The 23,984-nt window shown below is 50.4% G+C and overlaps 2 protein-coding genes across 4 annotated transcripts in view; one reads left to right on the forward strand and one right to left on the reverse strand.

Moving 5' to 3' along the window:
- Positions 1 to 255: 255 nt before the first annotated feature.
- KCNJ1 (potassium inwardly rectifying channel subfamily J member 1) lies at positions 256 to 1,371 on the forward strand (the record flags this gene model as incomplete). Its single annotated transcript, XM_082296940.1, has 1 exon — positions 256 to 1,371. The coding sequence occupies one exon, from the start codon at positions 256 to 258 to the stop codon at positions 1,369 to 1,371; it is 1,116 nt and encodes a 371-aa protein (XP_082153066.1).
- A 9,915-nt stretch (positions 1,372 to 11,286) lies between these two features.
- FLI1 (Fli-1 proto-oncogene, ETS transcription factor) overlaps positions 11,287 to 23,984 on the reverse strand; it is an 84,703-nt gene continuing 72,005 nt past the window's right edge. For all 3 annotated transcript variants that reach the window (XM_082296912.1, XM_082296914.1, XM_082296913.1), the window contains 3 exons: positions 16,161 to 16,223; positions 14,819 to 14,866; positions 11,287 to 13,828 (listed from right to left, as the gene is read on the reverse strand). In XM_082296912.1, coding sequence (XP_082153038.1) covers positions 13,299 to 13,828; positions 14,819 to 14,866; positions 16,161 to 16,223 — 641 coding nt within the window. In that variant the 3' untranslated portion in view covers positions 11,287 to 13,298. The remainder of the gene's footprint in view (positions 13,829 to 14,818; positions 14,867 to 16,160; positions 16,224 to 23,984) is intronic.

The raw sequence follows: 23,984 nt of genomic DNA on the forward strand, positions 1-23,984 counted from the left end.
TTGACTGACTCGGAGTTTATTGAGCAAGCCAAAATGATTGTTTTTTGCTGGAATGCTCCTTAGGCAAGGAACTCTGGGTTTCCTCATCAGCTTACTGGAACTCTTCCCCAGCAGCTGCAGGAAAATATGCAAATTGTATAACTTTGTCCTGAACAAGTGTCTTGAGCTGTGTCAGAGTTTCCCCCTGGTCTGCAGGTCCGGGTTAAACCCCACTGCTCGTTGTTTTCGCTCTGCAGAGCCCTGTGAGCAGCGGGGATGTTCAGCTACCTCCGGGAACGCTTCACCAGCCACCTCCGGGAGCGCAGCCGGCGCCGGGCCAGGCTCGTCTCCAAGGATGGGAGGTGCAACATCGAGTTTGGCAACGTGGAACAGTCCAGATTTGTCTTCTTGATCGACATATGGACAACCATCCTGGACCTCAGGTGGAGGTACAAGATGACCATCTTCATCTCGGCCTTCCTGGGCAGCTGGTTCCTGTTCGGGCTGCTCTGGTACGTCGTGGCCTACATCCACAAAGACCTGCCTGAGTTCAACCCCTCCATCAACCACACTCCCTGCGTGGAGAACATCAACGGCCTCACCTCAGCCTTCCTCTTCTCCCTGGAGACCCAGGTGACCATAGGCTACGGCTTCAGGTGTGTCACAGAGCAGTGTGCCACTGCCATCTTCCTGCTCATCTTCCAGTCCATCCTGGGAGTCATCATCAATTCCTTCATGTGTGGGGCCATTCTGGCCAAGATCTCCAGGTCCAAAAACCGGGCCAAGACCATCACGTTCAGCAAGAACGCCGTCATCAGCAAGCGTGGGGGGAAGCTGTGCCTCCTGATCCGCGTGGCCAACCTCCGGAAGAGCCTGCTGATCGGGAGCCACATCTACGGGAAGCTGTTGAAGACCACCATCACCCCCGAGGGGGAGACCATCATCCTGGACCAGGTCAACATCGAATTCGTGGTGGATGCTGGCAACGAGAATCTCTTCTTCATCTCGCCACTCACCATTTACCACATCATAGACAAGAACAGCCCCTTCTTCCACATGGCAGCAGAAACCCTCCTGCAGCAGGACTTTGAGCTGGTGGTGTTTTTGGATGGCACTGTGGAGGCCACCAGTGCCACCTGCCAGGTGAGGACATCCTATATCCCTGAGGAGGTGCTCTGGGGGTACCGCTTCGCTCCCATGGTGTCCAAGACCAAAGAAGGGAAATACAGAGTGGACTTCCAGAACTTCAGCAAGACAGTGGCGGTGGACACTCCCCACTGTGCCTTCTGTCTCACCAACGAGAAGGAAGCCAAAGCCAAAGAGAAGAAAGGTTATGACAATCCTGGCTTTGTCTTGTCTGAAGTCAGTGAAACCAGCGACACAAAAATGTAGTGCCAGGTATTTGTGGGACTGAGTTTTCAGAGAGAATTCAGTCTTGAAAGCATTAATAAATAACTCAGTAAAACAAAACAGGAACACAGGTCTGGGTTTGCTCTAACCCAGCATTTGTTTTCTCAAAAGCCTCCAATCAAAGAGGAGCAGCATACCAGTGATCACTATTTAACTACACTACTTATATTTCATAGAATTTATATTTTTATATCTATGGGACATTTAATGAAGCTGCTATGTTGGAATGTCCAACTCACTGAAGTTTCCAGGGGCATGCAAAGGTGTTAATAAGTCTGAAAAGGTGGAAAGAAATTTCAGGATGTAAAGATACACAGCTGCTGGAATGAGAACATGAAAAGGAGAGACAGAAGGCAAAGCTAAAGAAACCTAAGGGACTTAGGAGCCAAAACCTCAAAAAAAAGTCTATTTCTGGCTGTCGAAGTCCTCTATGAAAACAGACTCTGGCTCTGCATCTTGAGCACTTTTGAATGTTCTGAAACAATTCCTTCCCTCATTCTTTGGGGCTGGTACAGCTGCAGGACAGAGCAGTAGAGGATGGGACAAGTTTAGGAAATAGAGAAGACAGAGCTTGGACCAAGCTGCTGCATCTCCAACTCCAAAATGTGACTTCTCCCCTCTGAAAGCCTTTGACTCCTTTCAGGGAAAAAGATCCAAATGGAAAGGAAAACTGAAAAACCAAGGAGAAGCAGAGCCACTCTGGGCCAAGAGGAATTCAGCAGCTCATTCCCAGCTGTCCCAGCCCTCAGCTCTTCACTGCCCCAGGAGCTGCCTGGCTGGGGAATAGGGAAACATTTGAAGACCACTCTCCAGAAAGGTGGGGAGATGAAGAACACGTTGATTCCTTCACACCTGGCAGAAAGCACTCCACGGGGAGGAGAGAGGAAATTCCCTGCTCTGGATGTATCCTTCCAAAAAATCCCCAATGCAAACAGAGCTTATATTCCCCTTTGTAGCATGAAGGTCTTGTTCAAACAAAAACACAGCCCAGGAGCCTCCTACCAACATTTTGGCTTCAGATTTCATTCCAAACTGTTCATCTGCCCACAGCCAAACATGCATCCCTACAGGAAACAAGTCCTGCTCGGTGGGAGCTGAGTCGTGCTGAACATTTTCTGGGGATGATTTTTGACATTGAAGCTTCAAATGCAACAAGAAGTTTCAATACTTTTTAAATGAACTTCTACTTTCTACTTCCTCGCGGGCAATTTTTTCCCCTCAGTTCATTCTGTTACTGAGAGTTCTAGTGGCAGACCAAAGAATTTTTGGGAGCTCTTCCCAGTGATGTAACTTGGCTCATCAATTTTCAATGCTGTGGTAAAATGGAAATAGTGTTAAAAGCTGCTGGATTAAGTGGTTCTAAAAGAAGGGGAGAACTCAGCAGGTCAGATGATGACTAGAGAAAGTTGTGCTCCAAATGAGCATGGTGTGAGTATGGAAATCAAACTCTGGGAACCAGGAGCGTTCAGGTCTCCGTCCCAGCATGGTGTGAACTCCTCTCTTGAGTCAGAACAAATCACTTTACTCTGCATCTCCAATTTGCCATCTGTAACATGGGACATAACCACTGACATTGTACAGAGAACAACGTTATGAACAGTTATGTCACTAAAGCACTTTAAAGCCAATGCTCAGCTGTGTCAATCTTTCCCCAGTGCACCGCTGCCACACCCTTCTCCACCTCTGGGTGGAAAGGTCAGCACACCAAGTTCTGCTCTCATCACACATCAGAGCTACCAAAAGTGGCTGCACTAGGGCCAGAACTGTGAATAGAGAAGCAGGAGTGAGACTTTTGAGGTAACTCACAGATACTGTCGGATATTTTAATTGTGCTGCTTTTGCAACCTTGCAAACCAAGTGTGAAAAATATTTTACAGTCTTGGTCACCACAGCACCTGAACCTTCAGCCTTAGTGCCCCTCAGACTATCAGCTTGGAAGGACAGTTTTGATCCCCCAAAACAAACATCAAGAGATCAGTGGCCATGCACAGAAATCTCGGAGGCAGCAGGGAAGGGAAATGATGTGTCCAGAATCCCAGACTGGTCTGAACCAAAAGGCTGCTCCATCCTTGAGAGCTGCTGCTGCATTTCCTCCTGAGGCTTCCTGTAGAGTTCCCTGGGGGTAATGTCCCCAGAAAGTGGCACTGTCAGTGCTCAAGGCTTGCAAGCTACACCTCTTACCCCTGGGAGAAGAGACGCATGAAGATGCCTTTAATAGAAGCAGAAAAGTGTCCCCATGGGACAAGGGAAACCCTCTCGGAAGGTCAAACCCAGCTGTGCAATGAGGAGCCAGGGAAGAGTCCTGCTTTAAGCACTGGTTTGGGATGTTAGTGCTGGTGGGGAAAAGAAATCAAATGCTCTGCAGTGCCTGTCCAAGGGGTGGTGCACACCCTCCGAAGCCTAGGGGGTCCCGAAACAATGCACTTTTGAGGAAAGCCATCTCAAAATCCTAAACTTCAACGTTCTTCCCAACCCAGCGGTGGAACCTTTTGCCCTGTTTGCAGCATGAGCATGAGGATGTGTTGTTCCATTTCTAGAGGTACGAGGTGCTACCACAGCTCCTGATCCCCCGCAGGGGTGGCTGCCTGGTGTTCCCTCTCTTGACAGCCACACCTGCCTCGGAACCTGCAACACAAGGAAACTGCAGCAGGGGAAGGGCGACTGTGTCCTTTTGCACATTTTGGTGTTACTGGAGGGGATCCAAGACCAGAGGAAATTCAAGGGGATGGATCCAAAGCTGACAGGGCCATGGCTGAGCTATCAGGCTCCCTTAGAGCGGGATCATACTGGGAGCTGAGTGGGAATCCCGGAGTGAGCCTCCCGCTGGTTGTCACCCCAGGAAGCCCTGGCAGCCCCGAAGCAGCAGCAGATAGAGCCGAGGCAGAGCCCAGCAGCAGCACAACAATGAGTGGAATTTCCTCTGGCTGTCCAGGGAGAGCTGTTTGTCACCCGGCAGATAAAGGCCGGGCCGGGAAGGAGGTTATCGGGGACAGGCCACTCAGGACAGACTCCAGAGGAAAGCTATTCTGGGGGCTGTCACCCCTGCTGCCATTAAAAGAAAGTTCAGTTAAGAGGATGAAAATAAATTTAATCTTGCTGAGCAGAAGTGGCTGGAGGGAACCACAGAGCCGATACTGGAAGACAAAGGCCGGGTTCCTCACCCCGGCAGGGCTTTGCTTGTGCAGCTCTGCCCCAGCCTCGCAGGCCCCCTCTCCCTCCCGTCCTGCCTTAGGCCTTTCCACAGGCTGGGGCACACCGTGGAGGCCACAGCCCGGGCCAAACCCTGCGAAGGTCTGAGGAGAAAGTCCTGCCCCTTCAGGAGAGCAATCAGACCCTTCCTGCTGGATTAAGGCCTAAAGGATTTCGCTGGGAAAGCCAAGCAGCCAGGCTTGGGAATAATGTGTCTGCACTAAACTTAATTTATCTTCTCATTTCACAAACAACATGTTTCTTCTACTGTATTTATTTTAAACATTCATTCAAGCTGTGCATAATATTTCAATCATTTTGAAATAGATTTACCCTCCTGCTGGCAAATGAATAAGGCATCCTGCTGACTGCTGGAGAAAGGGCCATGAATTAAAATAACTGCTTTTGGTAAACTGACATGTGCTGGTTTGCTGTCTGTCTGCACACATGCTCTGGGAGGAACTGGTGAAAAGACACCCCTAAATAATAATAATAATAACAATAATAATAATTAAAACAACCCCTGGCACACTGCTCAGATGCTCCCACTGGCTTGCACTGCTGGACTGTAGCAGACACTGCTCACAGGCTCCCAGCGAATGCCTGGGTAGCTCCTGCCTGTACACAATTCCCTGGAAGCTCTGCTGCTCACCCACAAACCAGTCAGCAGTGAGCAAAGCCTGACAAAAGCTGAGCTGTCCCATCCCCTTCCTGCTCCCCCGGCAAACTGGGGTGGTCACACCCTTGGGAATTCCACTGGGAGCAGCCGGGATTTCCCCCTCATTTTTTCCCCCTAAAAACACCCCTGCCTTGATCCACAGTCATGGGGCTGGCCCAGCTCCTGCTCCCCACAGGAGCAGGGAGAAACCACAGCACCAGGCCAGGAATGGGAGCAGAGAAGGGGAAGCACAGAGGGAAACAGCAAGTTCCTGAACCCTTTGGTGAATCCTCTTGCTGCAGCCTGGGGAACCTCTGAGGCCACCAGCACTGGCCCTAAATCCCATTTGAGCCCGTGACAGCATCACTGGAACAAGAATGAGGAAGGCTGAAGCTCTCTCCGTGGCTGCTTGAATACACACAAAAGACACTTCCTGAGGCCAAGCTGACATTCCTGTGGTGGAAGCATCTGCCTGGGGACACCTGCACTGGAACAAACTCACTGCTGCATGAAGCAGACATCAATTCTGCCTGCTCAGGGGAGGCGGACAAGCGAGGGGAGGCTGGGATGAGACAGGCTCACTTTGTGTCTCCTTTTTCACACTGCTGGCCAAATTTAAGCACAGAAAGCATTAAGCCCTCACTCTCCTGGGCAGCCATATACCAACTCAGCTGTGCAAAGTCACCACGTGAATCCGTGGTGACAGCCCAGCACGGAAGCAGGTCGGGATACTGGGGATCAGAGGGATACTGGGGATCAGAGGGATGCTGGGGATCAGAGGGATGCTGGGGATCACGGGGATGCTGGGGAGCAGAGGAATGCTGGGGATCAGAGGGATGCTGGGGAGCAGAGGGATGCTGGGGATCACGGGGATGCTGGGGATCACAGGGATGCTGGGGATCACGGGGATGCTGGGGATCACAGGGATGCTGGGGATCACGGGGATGCTGGGGAGCATCGGGGATGCTGGGGAGCAGAGGGATGCTGGGGAGCATCGGGGATGCGAGGGATCCAGCGGTGTTTTCTGTGCCGCTGCCACAGGATGGCACCGCTCACCTGCGGATCAGCCACTCCGCAGCCCCGAACTCCGCAGCGCGACCACGGCAGCCTTGAAAAGCAAAGCAGGAATTTATTGGGACTGTTCCGTGTTTTATGACACAAAGTTCAGTGCATTTAGTGGCTCGGTTTTGGCACGGGCCGTGCTAGCTGGATGTATTTAGCCCCTTCACAGAAGTGTTGGGAATTCTCGGCAGTGAATTCGGAGGTGGTGTGTGAGTGGTGCGCTGGGGCTGTAAACATCGGCTGATGCTGCATCTAAAATGGAGCGGAGGGGTCGGGAACGGCGAGGTTGGGTCAGGAGAGACCCATATTCCACAGGGAACTCTGCTCTGTGACGCCACACCAGACACTGCTCCCTGCTTTGTGCCTCAGTTTCCCCAGCTGTTAAAACCCAACAGCACAGCAGGGCTGGATTAATGCTTGGATTCCACGACCTCAGAGGGCTTTTCCAATCTCACTGATTCCATGATTCTACCACAGATCACCTCGGGAAGGCCCCGAGTCCTTGCCCTGGGTTAGTTTGGCAGCAGTGCCCAAGGTTCCTGTTCAGATGAAGCCCGTCCTGTGCTCTGGAAGTGCTCCTGGTGCAGCAGGGAGCCAACCCCCCCCAAGGAGTCACTGTCACTGTGGCAGAGCCAGAGAGCCATCACATCCCTTGGGATGGTTCTGGAAGCCCAGATCCGGTGGTGCTGCTGTGCCTGGAGCTCCGCACACACCGCTATGGAACTGGCCCAGAACCCCAGGATGGTTTGGGTTGGAAGGGACCTTAAAGCTCATCTCCTTCCACCCCCTGCTCCCCTCTATCCCTCATGGAGAAGGATGCTGCTCCCCAAATTCCCACAGCGACGTTGGGATGCCGGTAGCCCTGGGTCTGCAGAGCTTAGAATGTGCTGGCTGAGGATTTTGGGGAGCTGCTCAGCTCCTGCTCAGCTTTGAGGATCCAGAAATGGGGCATTAAGGGAAGTTTTTAAATCCCTCCCTCTTAATCTGTTTTACCTTAACATTACAGCACACTATTATATCAAATATGTATATATATATATACACAATTAAATACATATGTATATATATACTGTTCTATGACATATACATAAATCGATATGGAATCACTGAGTGCTTTAGGTTGGAAGGGACCTTAAAGCCCATCCAGTTCCACCCCCTGCCATGGGCGGGGACACCTTCCACTGTCCCAGGTTGCTCCAAGGCCCGTCCAGCCTGGCCATGGACACTGCCAGGGGTGTGGCAAGTGTACATATGTAACATATATATATATATATATATATATATATATATATATATATACTGACACCGACCCTGTGCTCCCAAGGGCTGGAGATGTCCATGCCCAGCCCGAGCTGCCAGCAGGGCTGCAGGAGGAGACTCTGCTGGCCTGAGCATGGCATTTGCAGCAGCAGGGAGGGGAGGTGCATCCAGCCCTGGACTTTACAGCTCCAGGAGACAGAAACTTCAGGAAAAGCCAAAGCAAATAACAAGTTTGCAGCAGTTCCTGGAAAGGAAGGAGCCAGCTCTGGGGGTGAAATTGCACCAAACTGCCAGAGCCCCTGACTCCTCATCCTCCTTCACCACTGCAACTTCAAATCAGAAGTCCAGGACTGAATGCCCTTGTACCTGCCCCTGGTTAGGTTCCCCTTGGGAACCTGCGCTGCCCAAAGCCCCTCCTGCTGCAGGTATTTATCCGGGTCGGGGTGGCTGCTCAGCTGCAAACCCAGCTGTGCCATCCCCTGTGGGCACAGGGCAGATCCTGGGGGCAGCTACCGCGCTGCAGGATGCAGGGCTGACGGGGTTACTGCTGTCACGGCCTCAAAACTGCTCTGCCTTTGGTCTTCACACTCAGTGGCTTTGGTATCAGGCTCTGTTTGCTGCTCTTGGAGCCTGAAGAGCTGATTTTTGCCAAGGATCTCTAATTCTATTCTGATATAACAGAAGAATCTGAAATAATAGAAGAATCCCTTCATGTGCAGGGATTTCTACCTCCGTAGTGGGAAAAATCATAACACACAAGCTAAACTTCGTGTTGTCCTTCTCCACATGACCTTAGTCAGAGGTCTCTCAGTTCTTTTCTGATTTGACAGAAAGGTCTGAGCTTTATTTGCAGCGAGTTCTGATTTCACAGATGAAAATTGTCATGTATATGTTATGCTGGGTATTGTGCAAAAATATACAAATAAGATCTTTGAAGTGGATTTATAAATGCCAGCCCCTGACGTGCCTCTGGACTGCAGCTCTAATTAACACCAAATGCAGCCACGCTCGGTTTGATGTGGAGAACAGACTTTGGTAGGCAGGAGGCTGAAGTCTCACCAACTAATTTCACAGAACTTATTAAAAATACTGGATCAGCACAGCAAAGCAGCCTGTAAAAACTCTATTATTGTAATAGGATAATGAAGTGAAGCTGGCTGCTTTCATCCAGCATTTACAGACTGATGGCTCTTTCCTTGTGACACAGAGGTGGGAAACAGCAGCTGGGTTCATCCTCCTTTGTGCACAAAGCTTCAGGCCCAGGCATCTACTGCCATTAATGTGCATGAAATATCGCTGGGCAAGGCCAGCCCCACGTTAAATATTTACCTCAGCAGAAGTTATGGCACATTTCCCCCATAATTAATGTCTCATTTGGGCTGGAGTGCACTTCTTGGGCACGAGTATGAGAAATCTGGCTTTGTCTTTACTCAGGAAAGGTCTTGGCACAGGGAAATCGTTCTCCTTTGCCACAGTACTCTGTTAGAAACCTACACTTGTTTGGAAGTCCATCCTCAGGGCTAAAATACAATTTTTAGGTATATAAAGCAGGAAGGCACAGTGTGTGCAGGGGGTGGGTTCTGGCATCCAGGGGTTCTGGACAGGAGTGATCTCAGCTGCCTGGCTCTGGAAGGATTTGTCAACCCTCAGTTTAGAGCATCTAACAAGTGTTTAAGCTGGGAGCTCCATCCTCTGGACTCCCAGCAGTGGGGATACAAAGGCTGCTACAAAATCCAGTCCAAGGCAGGTTCTAAACCTGCTGGCTGTAACTGAGCAGGAGGAATTCACACACGCAGAGGCAGGACCAGCTCAAACAGAGAAAACCAGCACAGAGATCCAGCCAAGGCAGCCAGAGCTCTGAGCCTGTAAAGCCACTGCTGACTCGACTCAAGGTACCGGCTGCACCCTCTATTTGTAGACAGAGGAATGGAGGGTTAATTCCAGCTTGGCATGTTTGAGCCAGATCCCATTCAGAGTTTGAGGCTGGTGGAACAGAAATCCAGGGGAAATACCAGATCCCTGGAAATCAGCAGCTGAATTCACCCTGATTGCAATGGGAGCTGGGTTTCCTGGGGAGCTCGGAGTCCTGAACTTTGATGCAGAGAAGGTTTTCTGCTGCCCCTGTTGACTCCCAGCTCCCAGCCATGTGATCCCAGCCATCTGTCTGGTAAACTTTCTGCTTTAAGCCTGAAATACTTGAATTCCATCTGCCTTGTTCTCCTGGGAAAAGCAGAAAGGAGCATTAGGGCTGTCAAATTCTTTGTTGTGTCCCAGTGTGCCCCAGAAACCTGGGCTGGGAGGGGAGATCCCCCTGGTCCCACCCCTGGCACTGCCAACGTGGCAAAGCCAGGCTGATGTCGAGGGGTACAAATCTACTACTCCAATCCCTGCCTCACTGCTCTTTCTCTACCTGAGGGATGTAAACTGTTAAGATCTTATGAAGATGCTCTAAAAGGTGCCTGGGAAGTGTCCCAGCAGTGTGAGGCTGTCGGGCACTCTGGGGTGAGATCTCCTTGCCCTAAGGTCTCTGGATTCCATGGGAATGCTGGGAGTGGGAGGCAAAATCTGTCTAAAGCTAAATGTTAGCAAATACTAGAAAAAAATAATATCTGAAGCTAAATATTAGTGGATACTAGAAAAGATTAATGCCAGCAAGTGCCCTGAAGGGAAGGATGAAAGGAGGCAGAGAGGACCTGAGCTGGGATGCTGCTGATCACCTCCCTTCTCAGGAGGGCTCCTTTAACACACTGCACAGCCAGAATCAGATGCTTTTCAAATTGTTGGTTATTTTCAAACGTCTTTTTTCCCCCCCAAGGTTCCTGCTGGCCAAATTTTGCTCTCAGGGACATCTTTACAGTCTGATAACCTTCAGATTCTGCCTTTAGACGCTTTTGTGCAATCTCATCTTCTGATTTTCCTATTACTGGCAGGTGGGCAGGACACAGTATTCAAATAAAACACTTGATATTTCCACTGATGTTGCCCAGCCAGAATTAACCTCACTGCTGCTGCAGTGGAAAACAACGGAGATAAGCAACAAACCACTCGCTCTTGTGACTAAATTGAGCAGCTCCGGTGGAATCCACAGAGGGAGCAGCTCTGGGGTGCTGGAAGTGGCCCTTTTCCCGAGCCAATCAAGCCTTGTCCTGGCGCTCAGCAACAAAAGCTTGTGTGCAGGAAGGAAGTGCTGTGCTCGTGCAGCCCTGCCTTCCCAAGGCTTTATCAGGTCTGCAGGGGCTCCAGATATCTCTCAGGACCACCGTGCAAAGCTGCAGGAAGTGCCTCGGCCTGACCTTTACCCACAATCAGAAGATTCCTTGGCAGTGCTTGTTTTTGCAGCCTCCACCTCAGGAATGCTGAGGAGCACTGGCTCTCCCTGGGCTTTGGGGATAGGTGTGAAACAGGAGCAGGCTGGGCACACACTGACATTCCTGAGGGCCCTGGGGCACCCCAAGAGCCACCTCAACAGCTCCTGAGCTCTGGCTGCTCTTCCACTTTCTCTCTCTCTCTCTCCACGGACAAAAGCCAGAGCCTGGGTTTTTATCCCTCCAACAACCAAATCAGGTCTGACCAACTCTGGCAACAACTTTCTGGACCAAGTGAGTCGATACTGCAGTGGCCAGGATGGGTTGCCACTACTGTGGAGCTGCTTTCTTTCCCTTTTTAGCTAAATTCAATTTCAAGTTCATGCAGGTATGGGAGGGGAGGGAGAGAGTGGGACAATGTGATGCCTTAGAGAAGAAAACCACCATTTATTTTGTCACTTTTTTTTTACATCATCTTCTTCATACAACTATTTCATTGTAACATTAATACATTTTAAAAAAAAACAACCCACCAAGATAGCTTGCAAAATTATATATATTTTAATATCCAAAAAGTACATTGCATATATATAGTAGCAAAAGCCCCATTTCCATGGGTAGTTTCTCCATACTTAAATTTTGCGATTATTGCAGAAATGTTACTTAAAAACACCCCGAAAGCACTAAGACTTGACTGGATTAGCCTGATCTTCTCTTCCCACTTTGTTAAATAATGGCATCAGTGCTTGTGTTTAATGTTCTGAGCAGACTCCAACGCTCTGGTTTCAGCCTCCCCTCCTGCAATGGGACGCACATGGACCAAATCCCGCCCCCACAGAGTCCCAGGGGTTGGTCTAGACTAGATAGTTGTGATCCTGTTAATTGGCTGCCACTTAATACAAGCCAGCTAATGGGTTGTACATGGAAATCTCGCCCCCCAGACATCTGTTCCAAACCCCAAATGCTTGTGGTTTACCCTCTGTTTACGGCACCAAACCGCCGCTTGTGCAGCGTCACATTCACACGTGCAGAGCTGGGGATGGCTGAGAATTCTGGAAGGGGTCGGATTTCCACAGAACCCCCCAGCAGAAGCCATCAAAAAGAGAAGTATTTTGTTGTTTTTTATCTATGAAGTGGTTAAGGTCTTCCCAAAGTTCAGGATTTGGGTGAAAAGCGATCACAGAATATTGCAATGGTTGCCTTGAGATGCTGGGCCTGTTTTCAATCAGCCTCAATGCAAACATGGGAGTAAGTGGAGTTAATTTGCAGACAGCTACAACAGACTAATACAGAAAATCCTCTCCTCTAGACAAACCCAGGGCAATCTGGAAGGTTTCTGGCCACTTTGGGGGTCAGTCATGGATCCAGTTGCAGGACCAAGCCTATCTCCAACAGATACATTACTCATGTCTTATTTTTTATTTTTTTTTTAGCAAAACGTACAAAGCTACAGCCCAAATGTACAGATTGAAAAGATGTACAAATTACATTAAAAAAATAAACAAAAACAACCGAGCTGGTAGTAAAAAACAAACCTGCATTTGTGACCGAGGTCAACTCGTTTTATTTACTCTTTCTTTTAAAACTGTGTGATATAGGGAAAAATAACTCTGCATAATTTATACAGTAATTTGCCTTCTGGTTTGTTGACCCTTGGTTTGACGGGCTGACAAACGCACAGCGTTCGCGAATCGGTGCTTCCAGAGCCCCGCGGCTCGGGCAGAGCCAGGGACCTGCTGTCGTTTATTCACTTCACTTCTGCTTCCAAGGAATGTCTGTGCTGGACTTTGCCTTACGCTTTGTTCTGCTTTCTGCTGCTTTCTGAGTTCAGACACAGTCGGATGAAGTTGTACTCTAGAAAAGTTCCTTCAATGCCCTTTACTTCTTAAAATATACACGTACATATATATATATGAATATATATATATTTAATTTCCAGTTGGGTGAGAATCCTCCTCTGCCTTAGAGCTAAGATTCCAGTTGTGGTCCCCTGCAGCCCAGCGTCCTCCACTGAATGGTCAAATGGCCAGTGAGAAAAACCCCATTGTGGTCATCTTTTCCTACGACCCACTGCTGGATCTATGCCTTGTCAAAAGCCTTTGAATCCTTAAAAATTCCTTTCATCCAAAAGCTAATAATCATTCCAGGCAATGGTGAACCATCTTCATTGTCACTTCCTACAGAGGACACAAGCCTTAAACCCAAAGAAAATGCAGAGTACTGGCCCACAGGAGCTTCCATCTCTCAGTTCAAGACACAAGAGGCAAAGTTACAAAAGTAAAAGGTTTGGTCCAGGAATAACCAATATCCAGTTTTAATTCTTCCCCAGAAAGGCCACAATTATCCATTAAGGGTCCCCCCAAAAACCATAAAAATCCCAGGAGTAAAGAAGAAGTCCGACCAGACTGCTCAAGGCCACTGGCAGATGAAAGCATTTAGTAATAGCTGCCCAAGTGTGGTGTGACGTGGGCGTTGGGGTGGCGGGGCACGTTGGGGTTGGGGTAAATGCTTCCTGCAGGGGAGGTCCAATAGGGGGAGGCTGCTCCAAAGAAGCTGGATGATGTGACAGGCATGGAAGAGGGGTGTGGGGGCACAAAGTTCACCTTCTGCTGGTGGGCGTGGTAGGATGGCATGTAGGACAGATCCGACGGGTACTTGTACATGGAGGACTCGGTGGGATGGGGCTGCAGGGCCTGGGCGATGCCGTGAAAGTCAAATTTGTAGGCATACCTCTTGCCATGCACCTTGGTCATAATGTTCTTGTCGTAGTAGTATCGCAGTGCCCGGCTCAGCTTGTCGTAATTCATGTTGGGTTTGCTTTTCCTCTCGCCCCAGCGCCGCGCCACCTCGTCAGGGTCCGTCATCTTGAACTCGCCGTTGGTGCCCTCCCACGTGATGCAGCTGGCGTTGGAGCTGTCCGAGAGCAGCTCCAGCAGGAACTGCCACAGCTGGATCTGCCCGCTCCCTGCAGACACGAGCCAAGGGGAGAGGAAATGACTCGGGGTTTCCTGCTCCGGGGCACACACAAAGGCAGGAAACAGAAGGACTATCTCGATCTCGACTGGGAACTGCTCCTTCAGGCCTTGGAAAGGCGGCCCTAGGAGTGGATAAACTGTTCCCAGCAAACAAGTTACTCAGCCCTTTGTTCTGGGCCCGCGCCTGAGGTCACGTTAGATTTCATAATGGTTGCCTTTGGCCTTAAAATGCTCGGGCTGTTCATAAACAGGGCTTTCAGTGAGGACACTGCTCGGCAGAGTTTTCACTGACTGGGCAGCACAGTGTACTTCACCCCTCCACTGCTCACTGTTTGCCATGGAGATTGTTTTGGATACCTCCAGGTCTCTCTCCAGCAGGTGAGCTGAGTTACACGGGATGATTTGTTCCCCAGATGACTCCTGGTTTTACTCGGTGTAGTTGTACAGGTAGTTAAGAGTAAGTTAAGAGCCTTAGGAGGATGTTTCCTTACAGGCATCCCACGTGTTCACTGTTGGTTAGTTCGAGCAGGATTTATTCCAGGCCTTACTCCCTAAAATCAGGATTATTTACTGCAGATGATGTGCTAGGGACAGCTACACTGCACCTTTCAGAGATGTTTTGTGCCTTTTTTCACGTAACCCACAGCAGGCACTGAAAAATTAACCTGTGCTGCAAATCTGAGAGACCAGCACTTAAGTCTGCTATAAAACTCTTCTTAGGGAGTGCTGGGTTTGGGGCAGAACATCCAGGATGGTTATTTTGTCCCAACAGAGGTGATGTTGTACCACTTTCCTCACTTTTCTGTAAGGATTTTGGCAAAAGCCCTTGTGAGGTCACAGCTACTGAGGCCAGGGGCTCTCACAGGCCGCCCCATGGGTGCAGGGACAGCAGCTGCTCCTCCAGTGCAGGCTGGAGCAGCAGCTCCGAAGGGAAATTCACCTCTTTGATAACAGGGGTCTGAAATGTAAAATGAACTCACCTGGATTGGCAAGACGGCTGCTGGTGGGCCCCAGGATTTGGTACGGATCTAAAATATAAATACATTTTTAAAAAATCACCTGACAAAATTTAAAGGATGCTTCATCAACAAGAAACTCCAGGTCATTATGTTTGTTCTAGAAATCAAATTTTCATTTTCTTTCTTTACTCTTTCTGCCCCTTCTCCCAGGGCCTGGAAGTGCTCCTTCTTTCCTTCTTAGCAAGCAACCACCAAGTATTTCTGGGATCCCAAATGGCGCAGGCACGGCTTCTGGCACTGCTCTCAGACCTGCCTGCTTTCACAGTCTTGGACATACCCTGCACTGTGTGGCAACCAGAAAATATCAAACGTGGAAAAAAGGAGTGTGGGATAGGAGAACAGCCACACAGCAGGAGCAAATGTATTTCTCCTCATAAAAAAGGGCTAAATAAAAAGGAGAGCAGATGAGATTTTCAGATTCACTTGCTAGCAGCTGAGCTTGCTGCCCTGGGAGGGCAGGAAATATTCACCCGAGTCTCTCTTTGTGAAACAAACACAGCATTAGAGAGATGAGAGTAACAGGAGTTTGTCGCTGGCTCCACCGAGGCTGAGTGGTTCTTGAAAACCCCACAAAGCATTTATTAGGAATGAATTCCTTCCCTTTTTGTGGGGCCTCCTCAGACCTAATCTCTACCCTTCTCCTTTGCCTCTCTCTGGTTGTGGTGCTTTGGATCTGCAGCGTTTGCTCGTGGATTGAACCGGTGCCAAGAGAACCAAGCCCTGGAACAGAGGACGGGGATGGAAAGCAGCTGTGCCGCCAGGGAAGATGGGCTTGGCCTTTGCAAGGCCCTGGGAAGGCAGCAGGAAACACCCCCTGCTCTGCCCTGTGGGGCTGCTTCCCTCCTCTGCTCCTCTGTGGCTGGGGAAACCCTGCTGGGATGTCTGGAGACACTTCCAGTGGGAAGGGACACGCTGGGATGCCCCAGGGGGCTCAGCTCATGGGGACACTGCAGATCCTGGCACAGGGATGTTCCTTTAGCAGGCAACCACCAAGTATTTCTGGGATCCCAAATGGCACAGCCACGGCTTCTGGCACTGCTCTCAGACCTGCCTGCTTTTACAGTCTGGGACCTCCTCGGACATGCCCTGCACTGTGTGGCGACCAGAAAACATCAAACGTGGGAAAAAGGAGTGCAGCGGGGCAGAGCAGCCAAACGGAGCCTGTTGGGAAGAGCTGCTGGCACAGCTCAGGCCATGTCCTGTCCCCTGCCCGGGGCTGCTCCACACGTTAATTCCACACATTAATTCCCTCATGAGTTCCCCCAGCTGCTCCCAATCCAAGGGTCACAGAATCCACGCTCACCTGGCTGGGGCCGCTGCTGCTCCGTTGTCTTATTCACATTTTGTGTCCCCGCAACAGGAGGGCCTGGGAAGAGAGAAGGGGTTTACAGGGGCAGAGAACAGGTACAGAGTACAAAATACATCCTGCAGGAATCACAGTGACTGCCAGGGAGAGGTTTGCTCAGCCTACAAGCTGATATTTTGGGGATTGCACTATAAAATTAAGAGATGTACCTAGAAATTTAAGTTTTCACTGTAAAATGAAAATACACCAAGAAGGAAAACATTGTATAGATATTTATAATTTCCTAAATAGGCAATGAGTCAAGAAAAATATTATGTAGCTACTTCATTAATTTTCTGTCTTTTACTGCAACTGAACTTCCATTCTAGTTCATTGTGAACAGAAAATTGGATTATTAAGTGTACCTCCTTCCATGTTGGAACTTTTTCCACATTTTTTGCAAATACAAATTCATTTTTAGGCAAAAAAAAATATTGGGGTTTATCAAATATTTATTTGAAAATATTGTGGTGATTTGTATCAATCCTTTCAACAGGAAGATCTGTTCCTCCTCTCTGTGTCATTTCTGAAGACAGAAAACCGTGACTCAAAGAAGAATTCTCACCTTTGGGGCGAGCACAGCTCAGGAAGCTGCAGAGCAAAGGGAGGGGCCTCAGAGGTGCTGCCACGTTGATTTACACCAGGAGGACCTGGCTGAGGGCTGAATGTGCCCACCGTGCTCAGGCAGAAGCCCCAGCGGTGGCACTGGGGACAGTGGCTCAGGGCCACCAGGCTGTGCCAGCTGCAGCACGGATTTTAGGAACAGGGAATTATCTGCGATGTCACCCCGCTGCTGGGAATCCCAGGCACTCTAAACCCAGTAAGAACAAGAACTGGGCTGAGCAGGGCTCGAGCAGAGGGGCCTCATCTGCCTGCTGGTCTTTGACTTTCTGGAAAGTTGTCAGAAACTCTCCGAATGTGCCCGACCTGTCCAGATCTGTCCCTAAAACCATCCCAGCAGGGGACAGGCCCGTGGTTATCAGGGAGTCTGTGCAGAGGATTTGTTCCTGGCCCCTTATCAAACCCTACAAGTATTACTGTGTCCAAAACATCATTCTGCTTCTTATCTGTCCCCAGTTCTACCTCGTACCTGTCCCCAAAGCTTCTGCCCTTCTGACACTCCCAGCACAGGCCAGCTGGGCCCGAGTCTCATTTCAACCTTCCACTGCACAGTCTGTGATTCCCATTGGGACACCTTACTTGGAGAGGCCAGAATTCCCATTGCTGCCCCATCCTGCTCTCCTGCCTGCCTCATAGGAGGGCTCTAGTGACAAAAGACAACAGGCACAGAGGGCTGTACATGAACTTTTCTTAGACAAAACTTTGCAAGGATCTGGCTTTGCTTTGTGGTCCCAGCGGGCTTGGATTCTGTAGGGCTCCAGTGCTCCCCTGGCCCCTCACAGAGGGTGGAAATAGGGGTGGAAATGCAGCAATGGGGCTCTTGGGGCAATTCTCAATCCTAATGGGGACAGAGATCCCGAATGGGGACAGGAATCCTGAATGGGGACAGGGATCCCAAATGGGACAGGGATCCTGAATGGGACAGGAATCCTGAATGGGGACAGGGATCCTGAATGGAACAGGGATCCCAAATGGGACAGGGATCCTGAATGGGGTCAGGGATCCTGAATGGGACAGGAATCCCTAATGGGGACAGGAATCCCTAATGGGGACAGGGATCCTGAATGGGGACAGGGATCCCGAATGGAACAGGGATCCTGAATGGGGACAGGAATCCTGAGTGGGACAGGGATCCCTAATGGGGACAGGAATCCTGAATAGGACAGGGATCCCTAATGGGGACAGGGATCCTGAATGGGACAGGGGTCCTGAATGGGGACAGGAATCCTGAATGGGGACACGAATGCTGAATGGGACAGGGATCCCTAATGGGGACAGGAATCCCAAATGGGACAGGGATTTGACCTGACACGTTCTGACCAAGTCCTGTCATGGCACTCAGTGGAATCCAGTGTGACCCATCCCAGCCAGAAGGAGACCCCCTTCTCTTATCCCAGGATTCAGAGGAGCACAGGCAGAGGAGGAGGATGAGATGAACCCTGTTATTACTGCACAGGAATTCAATGAGGATTTTAAACCCGAGGATTTGAGGTCACTATAAGGAGGCTCTTTCAAGGAGACAGAAAAAAGCATCCTCCAGGGCCATCCCAAGTGCCCCTCTGCCCAGCACCTCCTGCCTGTGGGGCTGTGGATCCACCCCAGGCCCTGGCACATTCCTGCGGCGCTGGGAAAGCCGCTGAGGCTTTGGAATTACAGCCCTGCAGTTATTGGCATGGAAAGGAAACCACAGAGAGACGGGAGAGGGGAGGGTGGGGGAGCCAGGGAGGAGGGCAGAGAGGGGAAGGGGGAAAGCAGAGCTCATGTCATCAGCCTGGTTTTATTTTTATTTGACTTGTTTGTTTTTTTCCCTTCTTACAGAAACCACAAACCCCACTGCAAATAGATCGGACTGGAAAACAAACCCCGGTGGTTCCAGCTGGGACAAAGGGTGGGATGGGACAGCTCGGGAAGAGGGAGGTGACAGCCTCATGCTCACTGTCCCAGCAGGGAGCCCTGTCCCAGAAGAGAGCTCCATTCCCCATCAGGGAGCCCTGTCCCATTAGGGATCCCTGTCCCCATTTGGGATTCCTGTCCCCATTAGGGATTCCTGTCCCATTTGGGATCCCTGTCCCCATTAGGGATCCCTGCTCCATTCAGGATCCCTGTTCCATTTGGGATCCCTGTCCCATTCAGGATTCCTGTCCCATTCGGGATTCCTGTCCCATTTGGGATCCCTGTCCCATTTGGGATCCCTGTCCCATTCAGGATTCCTGTCCCATTTGGGATCCCTGTCCCCATTAGGGATCCCTGCTCCATTCAGGATCCCTGTTCCATTCGGGATCCCTGTCCCCATTTGGGATTTCTGTCCCCATTCGGGATTCCTGTCCCCATTCGGGATTTCTGTCCCCATTCGGGATCCCCGTCCCCATTTGGGATCCCTGTCCCCATTCGGGATCCCTGTTCCCACTCAGGATTCCTGTCCCCATTTGGGATCCCTGTCCCCATTCGGGATCCCTGTCCCACTCAGGATTCCTGTCCCCATTCGGGATCCCTGTCCCCATTCGGGATCCCTGTCCCACTCAGGATGCCTGTCCCCATTCGGGATGCCTGTCCCCATTCGGGATGCCTGTCCCCACTGGGGATCCCATTAGGGCCCTTCAGTGGTTTCCACCAGCTGAGATGCTGATGTACATTTTGGGTTGTTCCATCAATAAACAGTTCTGCCCTAAGTGACACTAATGGAAATGCCATATGATGATCCCGTTAAAAGAAGGGCAGAGATTCTTTTCCCAACAGAAAAATCCTTTTCAAAATGGGGGGAAATTTCCTTCCCACAAAGTCATGGAACTCATTGAAAATTTTCAGTTTTCTCTGATTCTTTTTGGGGTCAGGTCATTGACTCAGGGGAATCAGCTGCTGCAAAGGGGCTGCTTGATCCAGAGTCATCAGCGTGTTTTGAGTAAATAAATGGGCCATGACTTGGAGAGATGATCTTCCTCCTCCTCCTCCAGAGGGAGAAGCTTTGTCCCAGAGGAGGAACCTGCTTCCCCCAGAAAGAGGGGTTTCCACCAAAAAGTGGCACATTCCAGTCGGATGTGCTGACCAGCACTGGATCCCTACGGCAGCGTGGGCTGTGCAGGATCAAGGCCTGGTTCTCCAGGGAAGTTTAGCTAAGCCTGGTCCCTGTGAACGGGTTTCCTGTAGCCTGGAGTTTAGGATGTAAAATGACAGCTTGGAAGGACGGTGTGAATGTGACTCAGTCCAGGTTTAATCCAGGCTGGCTGAGCCCCTTTGCCTCAGTTTTTCCTCTATAAATATGGATTATGGAGCAAAATGTGGGATTTATAGGGGCAACCTTGTGTTGTAGGATGAGATTTAGCCCTGAGTGTGACTTTGCCGTGGTAAGAAGGGTTCAATATGATAACCAGCAGTGTGGGCCCTGCTGTTGAAACACCACTCAGCTACTGCAAGTTTCCAACTCTTTCGCTCCTCCTCCTCCTCAAAAAAAAAAAAAAAAAAAATCCAAAGGCAGGAAGCTATTTTTATTTCACAAAAATCCCTGCAACGTGAAAGAACCACACCAGCCCTCCCAGCTTCCAGGCCAGGCTCGAAAGCTGAACGTGTTTAAAGCAAAATGGAAAAGGCAGAGCCAGGGAACCCATCCAGAGACTCGGGTTCCTGCAAAACCAGGACCATTCCCAGGACCTGACGCCCAGTGGCTCGAGGAGATCCTGCAGAACTGCAGCCAGACGGTGACAGGGAGAGTCTTATCTGTCATTAAAACCATTTGGATTTTACACCAAAACTTGCCATGGGATGGAAATTCAATTAAGACTTGGACCAGGCTTCTCTCCCGGTGTAAATCAGCAAATGGCTACAGAGAAGTGGGGGCAAATTTATCCCAGAAAGGATCAGGTCCCCATGTCTGATTTAGGCTTAAAAGGCCCCGTGGAACAAGAGCGCTATGACAAATGTGTGTTCAATACAAAATGGAATTAAAGAGCAGCAAATAAATCATAGATGCTTTCACGAACTGTCACTCTGCAGCTGTCTGGTTTATGTCCAGGAATTCCCCAGCACGAATGCTCAGTCTATTAGGAGGAAGGTAAAGGATATTAATAACGCTTTGCACTTTCGCAGCACCTTTCAACCGAGGATCTCACAGCTTTGCAAACATTCGCACTCACAGCGCGCCTGGGAAGGAGGTTAAATAGCATTTTATTTATTCTCAGGCATAAATGCACTTTCTGCAGGCTGTAGCTGCCTTTCCCAGGATCAGGCTGTGTGGGGCAGGCTGCAGCAGTGGTCTCCGTGCCCTCTTAGCCCCGCTCTCCACTTCTCACCCCAAATCTCCCTCAGCTTCTACCTTGCCACCCTCTGTGCCCACCTCTCCAGACAGCCCCTGTCCCCTGCCAGCACCTCTGGGGCATATTTAGTCTGAACAGACTGATGGATATCGCTAGGGGCAGATGGACAGACACACAGACTGCCTTTGCAGGAAACCAGCCTGAAAATCCCCAGGTGGATTCCCACACCACGATCCCAAATCCTTGTCAGTCCTTTCAGCTGGAGTGCAGCCCAGCGAGCAAGGCTTTAGGGAGTCTGGGTTTGAGATATGATGTATTAGGGAGCAAACCCTCTCTGATAAGCTTTAAAAGGTTCAAAATATTTGAAAAGAGCCCTGGTGTTTTATGAATCTGAGAGTTTGGGACAGAGGGGAGGCAAGGGGGGGTTTCACTGAACAATGGGCTCACAGTGCCTGCGCTTCCTGAGCTGCTGGGAAGTGCTGACAGCCCCTTCATCCTGCTCCCTCCGGAGGGGCTCTCTCAGCCAGGCCGAGTCAGGCACCACTTTGTGCCACCAGCCCTGGTGAGGCTTTCCAAGAGAACAACGAGCTTTGGGCCTGGAATATCTGCATTTTTTGGGCCTTTATTTTTCTAGGATGGATGTAGTAGGGTGGGGTCATTTATGGACTAAATGCTTTATGGGCACTATAGGAGAATCTTATTTGGAATTCCACCCATGCTGGCACTACAGACAAGGCTGGGGAGGAATGGAAAGCCCAGGAGTCTCTGGAGCTGATGCCTCCAAGGAAATTCGGCAGCTGCAGGATGGGAAGGGGCTTGTCCTAACTCATGGAGACAGAGCCAGGAAGGGAGACTGGGGGAAGGCAGCCCCAGGTGCCCTGGGGGATTGAGACTTGTGATGTGTCACAAGGGGCCTATTTTGTGGCAACTGCTTTATAGGGAGAGAGGAAAAGGAGGGTCAGGTACATGGAGAGTCCTGCGGAGTTCATAGCCCACTTCAGATCTGCAGCCTTCTCCTTCCCCTCTCCTGATCTGCTGCACTGAATTCTCTAAGGCCAGTTCCTGCCTGGAAATACCCGTGCTCCCAATCCAAGTGAGACAGGTCATCCCAGAACAGCTCCTCCTGCATTCCAGCTTTGGGCCATGCATTCTCCGTGCAGAACACAGGCTGGTGTTTGCAAGGAGTCCTCCTGCTTCAGGAGGAAGAAAGGATCCTGGCCTGGTGGCTGGAATTTAAATTAGCTTCCCTAAATGGGGAAAGCAGAGCCAGGTGTCCTGAGGGATGCAGACCTGTGGCTAATCCAAGTGGTCCCTTGGGGTCTCCATTTTATAGAGAGGGAGGGAGAGGAGGACATGGACCCCACAGGTTTTCTTGTCCATGTGAGGCTGTGTGGCACTCCCCTGGTGCCTTGGAAAAGTCCCAAAACAGGGACAAACCCCTCTGCTGCTGCGACCCAAGCACGTCATCAAGGTCTGTGTGTCCAGCCCTCCCACTTCCTCCTTCCACCTCCTGGAGATCCCATCGAGGAGCTGGGGTCGTGTTCAAGGCCAGCTGGAGAGCAGAAACCCAGACTGCAGCCTTCTGCAGGGACAAGGGAGCCAGAAACACCCCCAGCTCCTCCAGGAAACATTCAGTGGACTGGTTTAAATGGTGGCACCAAACACTGAAGCTGTGGAGCCCAAAAAGTCCCTCCCTGGTTCCATGGACACGTTCTGAGTGCCCCACAGCCACCCAGGACATTTCTGAGTGCCCCACACACAGTGCAAACCTCCCAGGGTCAGCAGAGAGGAGCTCCAGCTCCTCTCAGCACAAAGCTGGGAGGGCTCTGGGCTCTCGCCTGTCTGTAGGTGTGGGCAGGGATGGTGGGACAGGGCCCGGAGCAGGGCAGGCTCTGAGGACTCCTCTGGCCTTTGCCAATGGCTCTGCAACTTCCCATCACATTTACCCAGCTCCAGGGACACGTGTGTCACAGCTGAGCACACTGAGCCTCAAAACCTCACAGCATCACTTGTCCTGCAAGGAATTGCTTTTCAATTCACCATCTCTGCTAATTAAAACAATTCATTAGCACGTGTGCCACACGTCGGGCTGTTTGCCATTCCTGACCAGTGTTACCGGGACTGTTCCCATGGTTACATGAGACTTCCCAGTCCTTCAAGCACCAAACTCACTCTTTTCTCCTTCAAGACACGATGTGCTCTTCCTTGAGCTAAGGAACCCCCGCTCGGGGGGTCAGAGGTGGAAATCAGTGATTCTAAGTCTCTTCACTAAGAGGAAGCAACTCACTGAGTGCAGAATGATTTCAAAACTACTTCTATTCTACATGATCAGGCTATTTGATTATTTCACAATTGAAAAATATTATCAAACCATCTTTTGCATCCACCTGGGTGCACTGTTGGACTCGATGATCTCAGAGGCCTTTCCAGCCTCAGTGATTCTGTGATCCTCTGATCTCGCCATTGCTGTTAACCTGTTTTATAGATCCCAGATCCAGGCCTGGAACAACACTGAGTTTTGACCTGAAGTCAACTCAAACCAAGTGAGAAGGGACTGACTGCTGGATTTAGGTGAGAAATCTACTGCAGAGATGGATGTGAAGAACAGATTTAGCTTGGGGAGTGTCTGAAAGTAGCTGAGAGCCTGGTTCTGAACTGCTGCCTTTATAGAAGTACAGATCAGAGGGATCACACATTTCTGATTGAACTCCTGTTCTAAATCAGTGATGGGTTAAAGCCCTGTGGCTGAAGCCCACTGATTTCCAGAGTCAGACAGGATCTGGAGCTCAACATGGTGCAGGAACAGAACCAGGATTCAGTATTCCTGTCCCTGGGAGTGTCCAAGGCCAGGCTGGACAGGGCTTGGAGTGACCTGGGCTAGAGCAAGGTGTCCCTGCCCATGGCAGAGGTGGGA

Source organism: Coloeus monedula (genome assembly GCF_965178545.1).
Source record: "Coloeus monedula genome assembly, chromosome: 25".
Lineage (NCBI taxonomy): Eukaryota > Metazoa > Chordata > Aves > Passeriformes > Corvidae > Coloeus > Coloeus monedula.